Source organism: Silene latifolia, chromosome 4 (assembly GCF_048544455.1).
Source record: "Silene latifolia isolate original U9 population chromosome 4, ASM4854445v1, whole genome shotgun sequence".
Classification (NCBI taxonomy): Eukaryota; Viridiplantae; Streptophyta; class Magnoliopsida; order Caryophyllales; family Caryophyllaceae; genus Silene; species Silene latifolia.
This window is the reverse complement of record NC_133529.1, coordinates 99628284-99644372: the sequence shown is the minus strand read 5'-3', so window position 1 is coordinate 99644372 and position 16089 is coordinate 99628284. Positions and strand designations below refer to the sequence as shown.

Below are 16089 nucleotides of genomic sequence, written 5' to 3'. Positions count from 1 at the left end.
GTATAAGGATGCCACCATATCGGTTACCCGAGGCATGATATTCATAAGACAATAACGAAACAACTTTAAATAATATAACTTTAGTGAAAATTACAACTGAAACCAAATCCCAAAATATGGGTACAATTTCTCAAACCAACTCGTCTCAAATAATCAAATGTTATAAAACTAATAAAACTACAAATGAAGACTTCTATCGTCGACGGTGGCACATCCCACTATCCTGCACTCAACTCAAACCTCGCTCAATTACTGCTCACCATCCCCGAATGGATCACCGCAGGTTTTACAAAACAACAACCGGGGTCAGTACTAATCACACAACTTATATATATATCAACAATACGATAAACAGAGAGCTTAACCGTCACACATACACACAATCACACCAATCCCATCAATCTCAATCACCGACTGTCCACTGGACCAGCCCTGCCAGCGGGGGACCGCAACCGTTCCCACCTAAGCCCCGCTCATCATACCGAGCGATAACCCTGTCCATTAATGTGCACATGCCTCCTGTGGCGGGTTCCACATTAGGCGAAACTAGGGCGTGAAGCCACTCCCGCAAGTGACTCCACTCAGCCGAGAACGCATCTCGAGAACCAGAGACAAACAATCACAATCACAATCACAATCACAGCCGTCACAATACAACTACGATATTAAACAATCAATCTCAACACATCAACAATCATCCCATTATGGACTAAGGCCCTGTTCTTTTGGACTGAAATTGTCAATCAATCAATCGAATCAATCGAATCAATCAATGGAGTGAATCAATCGAATCAATCGAATGGAATCGAATCAATCGAATCAATCAATCGAATCGATCGAATCAATCAATCAAATAATAATAAAAAGATTATATTAATAATAATAATAATAATAATACTAAATATTATAATAAAAATAATACCAATAATAATAATAATAATAAATATTATTATAATATTATTCATTAATAATAATAATAATAATATATTAATATAATCTAATAATATAATCTAATAATAATAATTTAATAAGATATATAAAAAATAAAATAGTAATATAATAATAAATATAGTAATAATAGTAATATATTAGTAATATAAATGATAACATTATTAATAATAATATAATATATTAATAATAATAACTAAAAAATAAATAATAATATAATAATAATAATAATAGGTCTAATATAATAACTTATTAATATAATAATATTAAATATAATAATAATAAATATGTGATTAATAATATTAATAATAATGACTATATTAATAAAATAATAAATATAATATTATAACTTATTAATATAATAATATTAAATATATTATCAATAATATTAATAATAACGAATATATTAATAAAATAATAAATATAATATAATAATGATAATAATGATAATAATGATAATAATAATAATAAATATATTAAATATAAATATAATAATATAAACAATACGAATTAATTATTAATAAATATAATAGTAATATAATAAATATAAAAATAATATAATAATAATAATAATAATAATAATAAATACATTATAAAAAATAATAATAATAATAATAATGATATCAATAAGAATAATAATAGTAATGTTGAAATAAACTAATATGAATCGAATCAATCAATCGAATCGATTCAATCGAATCAATCAATCAATCAATCGAATGGAGCTGAATCGAATCGAATCGAATCGAATGGAGTGAATCGAATCGAATCGAACTTATTAGAACTGAAATTAAGTCCAAAAGAACAGGGCCTAATACTGAGTAGGAAATCCTACCTGGAAAGCACAACTATCATACGGTCTCTACAACTGTATCAAAAAGCCTCTTCTACAAAACCTCCTCCTATCATACAAACATATAAACACTACCGAATCACAATCTACACAAAAACCCCCAAATCCCCATATTAGGGTTTAACCAACTTAAAGGAAAAGCAGTAAAAAGGGTACATAGATCTTACCCTCGACGCAAGGATCTCAACGGTATAACAAACGATGAAAACCGACCTTCCAAACTCCGGGATTTGCTAACAATGCGATTAAAGGGATGAACGTACTTTGCTTTCTCTTTTGACAAGAATTTAGGTTTTGAAAAGTGTTTAGAATGATGACGGAAAAGATTATATACCTTAATCGCATAATTAACAAAACCCGAGAAATAACTCCCCGTAAACCGGCTACTCGATCGAGTAGCTAAGGTACTCGATCGAGTACCCCCTTACTCGATCGAGTACCCAACAGGTCAGAAACTATTTTAAAACGCAACTCTCCCTTACTCGACAGAGTAAGGCCTACTCGATAGAGTACCCAGAGACTTATAAATACGGAGTATTACAGGCACGCGCCTCATCTGGTTGCCTAATGCGGGGTCTGTTCCCCTTTCAGCATTCGTCTAGGATGATCCCGACTTCGGCTAAGCCGAATACAGGACGGGTCAGATGATGAATCTGCCCATTCAACATCATATTTGCAAAATGCCTTACTAAGACAAATGGATCACGTTATGCACCATAAACCTAATTCGGTAAATGAATGTTTAATTTCCGTCTTGCATGCAAATCAACCATAAATCCAACTTGACATCTTATACTTGATACTTGGATTAAATCAACCGACATAGAAAGCTCACATGTTAGGTTTAAACTAGTGGATGCGCATTCATGTATTTACCCGTTTTATCAACTTTGGCATTCAACCAACCAAGATCGATCAGTAGAGGCCGCTACCGCGGGCGGGATTGGGTGTCTGATTAAAGGGCTTCCCAATACGCACCTTCACCTCTTACTCAGAAACTTTGGATAGTGGACGACCTTATCCAGGGCGTACGAGAGTCATTCTAGAGATAGGATGCTAAAGAGGGACGATTCCTTATCTTTAGTACCTATGTCAAACACCGCTTTTTGCCTTGGTTGACCTAGGTATAAAGTGGATTCAAACGGGTTCCAAGCATCCCACAAATGCTTGGTGGCGACTCCAAACATCTCTAATCGTTTCGAGAGCCTTATCGAGACGAAACCGACCGGTCTAAAACGATCCGGTCGAAAGTATTCTTACGCCGCCGAGCGTGGCTTTTAAAAGACCGATATACGCCCGACAGATCGACTCGGCATGTAGGTGGGCCCACGTCCATAACTGGTGTTATGGTGGTGCCAGAGGATAGTGTGCCTGACTTACACACTCCTCCAGCTACTCAACTAGAAGATGAGTATGACAAGCCTCAGGCAAAAAGTCAACCTACACAACATTGCAAGGCTAGTGTCTCTGTGAATTTAGACAATAAATTTCAACAGCTCACTGTACCAGAACAGGTTGACACGGGACAAGAAGTTGGTTGAACTCAGGAGGGTGAGGTTTTTGTGATGGTTGATCCTGGCTCAGCATATTCATTGTGATGTGCTGCATCATGCTACTCAAACTTCTTATGAGATGACTTTTGTTTATGCGTTTAATCTGGGTATTCAGAGGAGAAGTCACTGGGATTCCCTTCATCACCTTCGATGCATTGTCTCTAAGCCTTGGTGCTTTTTAGGGGACTTCAATGTCACTCTACAGGCTGAGGAACGATGTGGGAGTGATCAGATACATTATGGAGACATGGAGGAATTTCAGGAGAGTTTAGAGAAGTGTGGTCTATCTTATCACCCAGCTATAGGTTGCCATTTTACCTGGTCTAATAGACAAGGGGAGCATCTAAAATGGGCTAAGTTAGATAGGATCTTGGGTCACTCCACTTGGTTGACTCAGGTTAATTATACTGCTAGCTTTCTCCCATCTGGGGTCTCTGATCACTCCCTTATGCTGGTTCAAGTTAATAGGGGGACTCAAAAGAGGGGGAGGACCTTCAGATACCTTGAGAGTTGGTCTCTCTCTCCCCAGTTCCACTCCTGTGTGCAGCAATACTGGACTGGTCAGTTTTATGGAAGTAAGATTAGCATCCTTTTCCAAAAACTCAAATCCCTAAAAATTGGACTAAAAAAGCCGCATAAAGAGGCTTTCATCAATATCAGTAGCAGGGTTAAGGCTGCAAAACAAGAGCTCCTTAGCTGTCAGCTAAAGCTTCAAACTGAGCCTCTCAGCATTGGTTTACTTGATAAGGAGAAGAATTTACTTCATTGCTATACAGTGATGAAAAAAGCTGAGTTGGGAATGTTAAAATAGAGAGCAAAAGTGGAGCAATAGAATTTAAATGATGCTAACACTAAGTATTTTTATGATAAAATTGCTGATAGGCGCACCAGGAATACAATTGGTACTCTTACAGATGATGGAGGTAAGCTTTGTAAGGGCCCTGAAGAGATAGGGGGGCTTTTGTTGCTTTCTATGAGAAGCTGCTAGGGTCTTCTTCTCATGTTCAACCTCTCCCCCTCGAGCTGTTCCACAATGGAGTTTTAGATGAGGGTTAGAAGCAGTACCTGGTGGCCTCCTTTTCAAATCAGGAGCTCATGGCTGCTCTGAAGTCTATTGATCGTCATAAAAGTCCTGGGGTGGATGGTTTCACTTCTGGATTCTTCATTGATGCCTGGTCCATTGTAGGGGCTGATTTCCAGGCTGATGTTCATGAGTTTTTTGAGAAGGGTGCTCTTTCGAAAGCTGCAACCTCCACTTTGCTGGTGTTGGTGCCTAAGACTGACACTCCTTCTTTTGTGCTTGATTACTGATGCGTGTATTTTATATAAGGTTTTGACCTCATTTTTACACGCATTTCTATACTATTTGTGTAGCATCTGGCTACAAATACTCCCAAATATTCTACTTTGGTTCGTTTTATATAAATTGCAGGAATAAACCAAAGAGGAGCTAAATCGAGCCTAAACTCGTCCCATTTGCATGCATTTATGGAGAACAAGAAGTCGGAGCTTGGAATCTATCATTTTGGAGACGCGTGAGCTGGTTTCGGAAGGTGTTTAGCGCCTAAACGTACCAAGATAGCTCGATCGACTACTTTTCTAGTCGATCGAATGCTTTATATACTGAAGGTTACTCGATCGAGCAGTCCCAGTATTCAATCAAGTAGGCATTACAAGGAGTTACTCGATCGAGTGGTTTAATTCCACTCGGTCGAGGGGTTTGGTGCTTAGTTGCTCGATCGAGTGGTTTATTTTCACTCGATCGAGTGGTTTTGCCTGTATTAAAGTTTTTCCGCCTATTTTCGTATGGGCTTTTGTAATTTAGTTATATATTAGGTTTAGAGGGGTATTTTCGTATGCTACTAAATACAGTAGACTGCGTGACTCTTCCTCATTCACTTTTACTCTATCATTTCCTACTGTTTCTTGGATTTTGCTCTCTTTCTACCCTTTTGCTACTCAAATTCGGATTTATGATCGGTATTATTATTCCTTCTTAATTCCTTAATCTTAATTGTTTCTTTATTTCTTTCTTTCCTTCATTGCTATCATCTTTACCCTATTCAATCTCTATTAGCTTTGTTAGTATGTTTAATTTCAATTACTTATATGTTATTGTTGTTGATTCAATAGTGATGCATAGCTAATTTCCCCTGCTAAGACTAGGGGATCCATGATTATGAAGGGATAGTAGTTGCCATAATGCTGGTGCAGTCTTTGTTATTAATTGTTGCATTTGTCTGTATTTGTCTAATTGAGTCGAAGCAATTAGGCATTTAAATCATAGTAAACCTTGACCTGGACCGAAAGGTTGGAAAGGGTGAGACTCGTAGCGAACAATAGGGCACTATAGTGAGAGCGAGAGCTAAGCTATTTGTGCTTTAGGGCGAATTGAGACCGAAAGGAGATATTCACTGCTCCTTAGACTATACTTGCACTAACCTGAAACCTAGATTACTTGACTGAATGATCATGGTGAACCGTCTGTCTTAGCTGCTTTCCTTATCTGTTTAATCCTTTTTCTCTACCTTATTCTCTTTCTTACTCTCATTAGTTTAGAACAATACAATTAAAAACCCCCAGTTTGGTTACCGTGACGAACTTAGACAAAGCTGACATTTTCCCGTCTCCCTGTGGAGATCGACCCGACTTCCCTAGCTATATTAGTTAGAGCCAGTTGGTTATTTTTTATAGGTATACGACAGACGTATCAATTACAGACCCATTGCATATTGTACCACTTTCTACAAGGTTATTAGTAAAATGGTGGCCAATAGACTCAAATAGGTCCTTCATAGTCCGATTGGTTGGGAGTAGGCAGCTTTTGTTAAAGATAGAGATTTGTTTGAGAATTCTTCTTTAGCACATGAGCTCACTGCAAAATACACTAGAGCTAGAATAACTCCTAGGTGCCTTCTGAAAGTTGACATAAGGAAGGCATTTGACTCGGTAAACTGGGGATTTCTGTAGAATTGTTTGGTTTTATATGGGTTCCCTAGAGTTTTTGTGAGATGGGTGATGAAATGTATCACTACTCCTTTTTTTCTCCCTTGCAGTGAATGGAGGGGTGGAGGGTTTCTTTAAGGGACAACGGGGACTTCGTCAAGGTGATCCTCTTTCTCCTTACCTCTTGTCCTTGCAATGGAAGTCCTCTCTAGATTACTCAGGAGACTGCCTACATATCCTGGGTTTTCTTATCACCCTAAGTGTGTACAACTTCATCTTACTCACCTGGTTTTTGCGGATGATCTGTTGGTGTTTACTAGGGGAGACCTCCCCTCTATCATAGTTGTGGCTTCTTGTATGACTGGATTTGCTGCACTCACTGGCCTTGATACCAATCCACTGAAAACAAATGTCTATTTTGGAGGGGTTGGGGAGCAACTAAGGAGTATGATTATGGATTCCACTGGCTTTAGGGAGGGGGAGTTCCCTTTTAGATATCTTGGTTTGCCTTTATCCACTTCTAGGTTCACTGTTGTTATGTTTAAGCCTGTGCTGGATAAGATCAGAGCTAAAATTATGCATTGGGCAAATCATTCTCTTAGCTATGCTGGGAAGGCTACTCTTATTAACTCTGTTATTTTTGGCATTCAGAACTTTTGGGGAGCCAGTATCTTGCTTCCAAAGGGTATTATAAAAAACCTTCAGAAAATTTGTAAAGATTTTTTCTGGGGAACTGCAGAAGGGAAGAGGAGAATAGTGTTTAAGGGTTGGACTGTGTTTTGTCTCCCTAGAAGGGAGGGTGGGCTTGACATTAAAGAAATTTTGAGCTGGAATAAGTGTTAAATGGTAAGGTGGATTTGGAACCTGATTTATAAGCCCAACTGTCTTTGGTCTGCCTGGTTCACTCATTATATACTGAAGGGTGAGTCTATTTGGCAGGCTAAAAGTTCTATTTCTCAGTCGTGGTTTTGGAAATCTGTTATTCTCATCAAGGATATGCTACTTCAGATTACAGGGCAGAGTACTGCTGATACACTATTAGCTAGAGCTGATCAAGTGCGGGCCGACCCGTTCGGCCTGCTAAAATAGCGGGCTTGGATAAGAAAAATCAAAAATTAAACGTGTAACGGACAAGAAAACTAGGCCCGCTAGAATAAATGGACGGGCTTGGACTAAACAAAATTGCCCATGGGGGGGCCGCTAAGCCCGCTATTAAAAGTAACCCTAATAAAAATCCTCAAACCCTCAATCCCCCGACGTTTTCTGCTCATTTCATTTACAATTTGTACACTCTAAACCAGTTAGCTAGCGCAAATGAATATTTATGCCTTACGCATAAGTGGGAGATTGTCGGTATTTACACTTGTCTTATAAAGATAATACCTTTCAAGCAAAATTGGGGTTTTTCCAAAAGCTAGTAAACTTTTTTTTTTTTTTGGCATCCAAACAATAAAGATTTCCTACATTCTCATAGCCTCACATGCGAGTCCATGAGCTACTTTATTTAGGTTCCTTGGTAGATAGCTTACACTTAAGCAATGAAAACTTGTTCCTAGAAGGTACATGTCCCCTATGATCCCGCTGATTTGATGGCTATGCTGTTCAAGATATGCAACTTGGAAGACCAACTGAAGACAATCCGAGAAAACATTCAAGCTAGTAAACTTATCTTTTGAAAATTAGTATACTTTCATAAGGGTAAACTTTTAAAGACAATTGTTAAGTTTTAGAAGGATCTAGCGATAACAAACTCGTGTTTTAATAGAAACACTAATTTCTGTATTTGATTTTAGTCATGCCCATGGGCCGACCCGCTCTCTTGAAGTGGGCGGGTACGGACAATGTAAACTGGCCCGTTTAGTGGGTTCGGGCTATAAAATAAGGCCCGTCGGACACTTTTTTACCAGCTGGACCCAGCCCGTGTCCGGCCCAAGCCTGCTTTTGATCAGCTCTACTATTAGCTGACTGCACTAAGGAAGGCAAGTTACAGATGGGTCTGTTATTCCATATTATCAGGCCAAGAGCACCTGAAACTGGCTGGTATAGGACTATTCATGATACAGCAGTGTTACTCAAACATGCTGTTATTGGAGCTTTAGCCTGTCAAAATAAGCTTGCCACTATTGATAATCTCAAGCTTAGGGGCATTCCTTTGGCTAATCGCTGTGTATTGTGTGAACAGGCAGAAGAAAGCATTAACCATCTTTTCTTTGCCTGCACATATTCGTCTCAGGTTTGGGGGTCTGTGTGTCAGCTGGTGGGTAAATTTTTTCCTCCCTTTTCACTACCTCATCTGCTGCAATGGTTCAAGCTTTATAACAGGGGGTGTGCACGGGATAAGGCTGCTAGGAGGTGTTTGTTGGCGACTACTATTTACTTGCTTTGGAGGAAAGAAATGAGATAATATTCAAAGATGGGAGCTTGCCTCCCATAGCTCTGATTCGAAAGATTTCTTATGTAGTTGCTACTCGGATGTCCTATTGTTCCTTAGATCGCTAAATTTTGGCATTTCAGTTGGTCTGTTACTGAAGTAACTTTGTTTAGCTTACCTCGTAGGTTTAAGATTGGCATAGTGGGTCTTGTCTTGTACTGAATTCATCTTAATGAGAAGCTTCCCTGCACTTTCTGCAAAAAAAAAAAAAAAAATAAAAAAAAAAAATAAAAAAAAATAATAATAATAATAATAATAATAATGAGGAAGGGTGTTGGGTTTTGTTGTCCTTTCATGCCTGAGCTAGTACGGTACCATTGTCCTTTTTCGAGTCTTCATGCTTGTCGGGATGGTTTTGGTAAGGGCCTTACTAAGGCAGCTTGGCAGAAACATTTTCAGGACCGACATTGCCAGAATGGTGCGGTAGAACTTACGCGTCAGACTCTTACTGATAGTTTGACTGTTTATTCCAATGCCGAGAGTGTTTTGAGACGGATGGGGCTCTGGTTGTGTGGGGTGTGTTTTATGACCCGTACCACTCGTGCTAGATGTCGACATAGTCGGGGTGATATTGTGCAGTCTCCGGAGCGTGTTGATGGCCTCTACAGTTTTCATATTTATGGTATTCCGAGACCTTTGTCTCCCTCCACTTCGGTTTCTTCTGATGATGGTGTTGAGCTTGTTCAGTGGTCTATATCTTCCCTTGATCGTTTATTGTCTTTGGGCCTCCGCACCGTCAAATCTATTCCTCCTAAGTGTCGTCTTGGGTTTGCTCGGGCTTTGAAAGGGGCCTTGGATGCGGTGTTTGATGCCCCTAGTGATCTCTCCCGCTGGGTTCGTTTGCTTGCTCTACCACTTTGTTTGCTCAAGACTTTCGCTCCTCGGAGTAATCATGAGTGTCGGACTGCTATTCGGCGTCAGCATCAGGAGGAGAGTATTGCCAGGGCTATCCTTGCTTGGGGGCACCTGGGGGGGGGGGTTGCGGTTATTCTGGAGTGTTTTGATGAGGGTCCTTCTTCATTTTCTGTGGATGAGGATCTGGATTTGAGTGAGTTTAACCTCCGCCAATGTCGGCGGAAGATTTCGATGGCCATTATCTCTTTGCTTGTACGGGTGCTTTCTTCCTCTGGGGTCGCCCCTACTCCGATGCCACTCTCGTGGCCCTGCGTGAGAAGCATCCTGTCGCCCCGCCTCCTTCATTTGCCTCCTCTGTCTGGGGATCATCATCCTCTCTGGTCGCTTCTTGGTACCGTGGTCTTGGATATGATTCGGAGCTTTCCTCGTGGTACTTCCCGTGGGAGGGATGGTTTTCGTGCCCAACACCTTATGGACTGTTTGAGTGGCGCTGCCGTGGCTATCTCCGATGATTTGATCACTTCTATTACTAGAGTGGTTAATATTTTCTTGAGGGCCGGTGTCCTCTTCCTCTAGTGAGTACATTGCCGCCCCCTCTCACGCCACTCGTTAAACCGGGTGGTGGGGTTCGTCATATTCTTTGTTGGGACGGTCCGGGAGACGGCTTGTCTCTAAGGTTGGTGCTTCTATGGTTGGTCCGTCTTTATCTTCTTATTTTGATGGGCTTCAGTTCGGGGTGGGTGTGTCCGGTGGAGGAGAGGCTATCTTGCATGCCTTGAACCGCTCATTGAGGATAGGGGGATCGGGTGGGGCTTTCTATGTTCTTTGGTTGATTTCGCATGCGTTCAACCTTGTTGATCGTTCGACCATGCTTCAGGAGGTCCGCCGTCGTTGCCCGCTCTCTCCGTTGGGTGGAGTTTTGTTATTCCAGCCCCGCTCGCCTTTTTTATGGGGAGCACTGCTTGTGGTCTTGTCAGGGTGTTCAGCAGGGTGATCCATTGGGCCCTTTGCTTTTCGCTTTGGTTTTGCATCCGTTAGTTTGCAAGATCCGGGACACTTTTGACCTCACTTTGCAGGCGTGGTACTTAGATGTTGGCACCATCGTGGGTGATACTTTGGAGGTGGGGAAGGTCTTGGATTTGATTATGGTGGATGGCCCTCTTTTTGGTTTGCATCTTAATGTCTCCAAGACGGAGGTATTTTGGCCTGTTTAGGATCCTCGGAGTCGACTTCCTGGGATTTTCCCCCCTTCTATTTCTCGGCCATCGCGTGGTGTTACTGTTTTGGGTGAACCTGTCAGTGCTTGTTCTGATTTTAGCAGTGAGATTGTGGCGACGAGAGTAACCAAGACCATTGAGCTAATGGATTTGGTTGCGAGGATTGAGGACCCGCAATGTGAGTTGCTTCTTCTTCGAGCTTGTACTGGTATTTCCAAGCTTTACTTCTCACTTCGTACTTGCTCCCCTAGTGTTTTTTGGTCTGTCCATCTTCCTTTTGATGCCGCTCTGCGTTCTAGCTTGGAACGTATTGTCATCGCGTCTGGGCCGGGTTTTGGGGATTGGCAGTGGCGCCTTGCTACATTCCCTTTTCAGCTTGGCAGACTTGGTGTCTATGCGGCGGGAGATGTTTTATTTTATGCTTTTATTGCGTCCCGCTTGCAGTCTGCTGGTTTGCAGGCTAAGCTCCTCGGCCTTTCTGGTATTGTAGCTTCTGGCCCTGCTTTTGATGATGCCGCGCAGGTGTTTACTGTGACTACAGGATCTGGTGTTTTAGGTAACCCAAGTAAAATTGCTGCCCCCAAACTTATGAAGAAATTGGCAGATATTTATTTCGCGACAGTTGTTGCTGCCTCAGAGTCTGTTTTCTCTTTGACGCCACGCCAGATTGCTTTATGGCAGTCTCAGCAGGGTTCTCACTCCTCTGATTGGTTGCGTGCGGTTACTATCTCGGGGTTGGGTCAGACTATGAACGGGAGGACCTACCGTTATGTGTTGGGGTATTGTCTGGGTGTTCCGTTATTCGCGGTATCTAGGCCCTGTCCGGCTTGGTCTCGGGTTTTTGCTGAGGATGTTTTTGGGGACCACGTTGTTTCTTGTACTGGTACTGTGGACGTTAAACATCGGCATAACCTTGTCCGGGACACTCTTTTCAACATCTACTATAGATCTGGTATTACTGCGGGGAAGGAGGTTGATATCGGTTTGGTTGATGGGCATGGTGGCTCTCTTCGTTCTGCGGATTTATTGTTTTATTCTTGGGACAAGGGGCGTGATGTGTGCGTCGACCTGACAGGTTCTTCACCTTTGACTCAGACTGGGTTGGCAGATTTTGTGCCGGGCCGGGTTGTCGCCGATGCTGCTCAGCGAAAGTGTGCTAAGTATGGGGATTTGTGCGCGGTAGCGGGTTATGGTTTCCTACCTTTCTCTTTCTCTTCACTTGGGGAGCTGGGTTCGGATGTTGTTGCCTTGCTCAAGCGGATCCAGAAATTCTCGGTATCTCAGGATGCGGGGCTCGGGTGGCCGCTTACATTTTTACTAGACTTAGCTTTGCTATTGCTAAGGGTGTGGGAGCCCAGATTGTCTCTCGGCTCCCCACCAATTTCATGTAAACTTTTATTTTATTTTAATGAAAGCTGCGCGCATCCCTTTATTAAAAAAAAAAAAAAAAAATAATAATAATAATAATAATAATAATAATAATTATATTTGTGTAATAATAATAATTTAATAATTACATAATTTCCTAATACCGCTCTATATGACCTACCTTATCACTATAAATAGATGGTATGACCTAACTAAAGACCTGATTCACTCATAAAATTCATAAAAGAGAGAGAAAAGGAGATCCGAAAGAAAAGAGAAGGAAGAACTAGCTAGGAGATCGTCACAAGGTGGCGGAATTGATGAGAAGGATTACTATTTGGGATTTGTTATTTATTTGGATTACGTAATTGGATATTGCTTGCCAGGTAGGAATTACCTACTCAACTCGTATTTTATTATTATGTGAATGTATATTGAATTGTGATGGATGACGAGGTTAATGTTAATATTATGAATGAGTATTGGAGACGGAGTATATGTGTATGCTAAGTTATTAATGGAGCCGTATGACTGGATTGTTATTGTTCATTATTGTTGGTTATATATGGTGTAGCGTGATGGTTGTTTAGTTGAGCATAACATGGAGGGTGTTACTGCCAGTTGTGCATAGCGAGTAATCGTTACTGCCAGATGTGCATAGTAAGTAATTACTACTGCCAGAGATAGTTGTGCATAATAAGTAATTACTACTGCCAGAGATAGTTGTGCATAGTAAGTAATTACTACTGCGAGGTGAGCATGGTACGCAAGTACTACTGCCAGTTGAGCATAGCATGGTGTTAAGGGAGTTGTGCTACTGTCAGTGACGTAAGTGAGTTGTACGGATGAAGTGATGAGAATTTGAAGGATGTCTATTTTGGTTGGATTATTATTGTTGTTTGGTTTATTCTTACTCAACCTCGTGGTTGATCTTGTATTCGTGAACACCTGTGATGAACCATAAATGGGGAGCAGAGTTGCAGGTGCTAAAGATTAGTTGACTTGGGAGTTTATGGGATGCGTGAGGACTCGGCCAGTCTACTTAGAAGTCTAGACCATGTAGATTATTTAATCATTTTATTTATTTCTGCTGCAAGTTGTATTTAAATTTTATATTGAGTTTTAGTTTGGATAAGTTGTAATAAACATATAATCGTTAAATTGTATTTAAAGTACTTTGGTTTGTTGTACTTTGTTATTCACTGCCTCGGGAAACCAAGATGGTAACGCTCTCATTTACTTGGGATGTCTAGCTAAAAGCTCCCGAATAAATGGGGGTGTTACAATCTTAATATAACAATGTAACTTTCCGGAATTTTTACAAGTATATCTTATATAATTACTTATTTGCCCCCCTCCCCCCTAAAATTTTTTCACCTCCTAAGTTTATATCCTAATTCTGCCACCGATTAGGCACCAGATGTCAAGCTGGGCTGAGAAATAACTACACAATACGTAGTTTACTTAAAATAGTAAATAAAATATACTCCTCTTTTACGTGTAGCCGTAAATACACTCAAACAGAGTATGTTTATCCTCCTTCGTTTCCGGTTGTTTGCTTACCTAATTAATTTATTGACGTCTCATTCATTTGTTTACCTTTTTATATTATTGAAAATATTTTTGAAGGGTAATTTAATCATCCACATAACCTATTATCCACTTGTCAATCAGTAGTAATACCCATAAATGGTTTCTCCTCTTTACTTATCTTTGTGCCAAAATCAAAGGTAAACAAATGACCGTGACGGAGAGAGTATTAGTATACTCGACTAACTCCATCATAGAACTCCTCTATCTATCGGATCCAAACCTGACAAAAATACATGAAGACCCTATTCTTTTGGACTTAATTTCAATTTTTTATAAGTTATAAGTTCAGTTCAGATCAATTCTGTTCAATTTAGATAAGTTCTATTCAGTTCAGATCAGTTCAATTCGCATGTTTCAGTCCGAAAAAACATGGCGGAATCCAATATACGAGTCCATTGGATCACGTCCATGAACCAAGTATCCAATCAAATCTATTCTGTACTTGCAACACAAGCCCACAATTTTTCTTTTAGTTTTTCCAAAGTCCTCAAACACTTTCCAGAAATTTCCTATTCTTTTCTCTCACTCTTAAACCCTAAACCTCGGCAAAATTGATTAAATTGGGGGTAAATTATTCAATTAATTAAGGTGGATGTTTCAAAATGGAATCAGGAAAAGCGGTATGTGGTAATGAAGCATTAGAACTTCTAAATTGCGTAACGGAATCGAATTTCGATCAAGAAAAATGCCTTCGTTTCTTGCAATCTCTTCGTCAATGCGTTCTTTCCCAGGTTTAATTTTATTCCTTTCTGATTTTGTTATTCTCAGATTCAATTTACGATATAGAACTCACTCCGTCTCAATTATTTGTTTACCTTTTTATTCTTTGTGATGGTATTTTAATCAAAGGTAAACAAATGATTGTGACCGAAGGGAGTACGTGTTATTAAGTAGTAACTAGTTTCTGTAATCTAGTTGTTTTGTTTTATAGTTAGGTGATTGATAAATTTGATGATGCCATAGGTTAAGTGTTCTTGGTTTTGGATGTAGTTGTGTCTGATAGAATTAATTGCGGGACATTACATTCGGGCATTCGGCGAATCGTTTGTAGAATCGTAGTCGAGATTAATCGTAGAGGCTTGAAATGCTGAAGTTGTAAGCGCATTTGATATGATTTGATGTAGTTTCGTAGTTTTTATTTTTAAGTGTTGACTGTAAGGCGCATTTGACTTGCAGCTTGAATATGACACTGATCAAGTTTGTTAGCTTGATGGTTCGTGCTTGCATTGCTGGTTCGGTCGCACTTTTGTGTTTGGCGGTCGTTGGTTGTTGTGAATTGTGATGTATGTTGATGAGAAATTTGTCAGTTACTTTATTCCTCGATCCTCATTTCTCTGTTCATTTTGTTTCTTCAGGTTCCGTGGCCTAAGCAAGCCATTATTGTTGCGATTATGTTTGGAAAATTGGATTTTAATCTGGAATTTAATCATGTTTGTATCATGGCGAGATGTCCTTGGTAGTTTTAAGGAGTTGTCGATTCCCCCTTTGTATTTATTACCCAGTTTGTTGTCCAATGTGTCTAGTTTTGTTGCTTTAAGTTGTCTGTCTTATTTATGTCGCTTGTTCCTCGCTTTATGAGCTTGAAACTATATCTCTGGTTATGTATACGAATCTACCTGATGTTTTACTCCTTTACATTGTTAACCCTCCATGAAACTAGTGCAACTTCAGCATTGGGTGCACACAATTTTATCAAAATACAAGTTTGTTTGTAAAAATAGTGCAACTTGTGTCTATAAGGTGCGCACCTTGCGCTCCTCACATTGGGTGCACTTCACGCCTTGCTAAACTACTTCACTTGTTCACTAAAGCTTAATTCTTTTTTAGTTGTGTCTTGTGTGTGAGCAATGCTGATCTGCTGTTTTTTTTTTCTTTTTAATGTGAGCAATTAGATCGAGGGTTGTGTGATTTAATCCTTTGCCGATGTCTACTCTCGACCTTGCCCCTTTTCTATGAGCAATCTGATATAGTTGTGGCGCTCTCTTTATAATCCTGTTATATATTCTGTTACTCCCATTAAATGTTCTCCATGGACAAGAGCTCACGAAATAAGTCGAAGACTCGGAGTCACATAGGTTGTCAATTCCTTCACCACTTCAATGTATTTCTGTCGTCGTTTCCACACTCTTGTTTGGATAGAAAAGTCCCCCGGAAAAGGAAATCATTTCTCTTACCAACATCCCCGCTGCCCCTTTCCATCTTTCTTTTGTACCCCCCCAACAAAGGGTTAATTTTATGTTTTCTTGCATCAGAAAGTGAAGAAATTTTCGCTACCAGATCAGAAGGAACAAGAAGGCAAAAAAGATGGGAGCAAGACTCAAAGCT

The 16089-nt window shown here is 40.0% G+C and overlaps 1 protein-coding gene across 1 annotated transcript; it reads left to right on the top strand.

Moving 5' to 3' along the window:
- Positions 1-6495: 6495 nt before the first annotated feature.
- LOC141651818 (uncharacterized) lies at positions 6496-15046 on the top strand. Its single transcript, XM_074459512.1, has 5 exons — positions 6496-7074; positions 7222-7356; positions 8276-8533; positions 11326-11441; positions 14941-15046. Exons 1-5 carry the CDS (start codon positions 6496-6498, stop codon positions 15044-15046), a joined length of 1194 nt encoding a protein of 397 aa, XP_074315613.1.
- Positions 15047-16089: the final 1043 nt, after the last annotated feature.

Coding starts and splice junctions, on each gene's coding strand:
- LOC141651818 (XM_074459512.1), top strand. CDS start 6,496: ATGGAAGTCCTCTCTAGATTACTCAGGAGACTGCCTACATATCCTGGG. Junction 7,075..7,221: donor TAGTGTTTAAGGGTTGGACT/GTGTTTTGTCTC, acceptor TATATACTGAAG/GGTGAGTCTATTTGGCAGGC. Junction 7,357..8,275: donor TATTAGCTAGAGCTGATCAA/GTGCGGGCCGAC, acceptor GACTGCACTAAG/GAAGGCAAGTTACAGATGGG.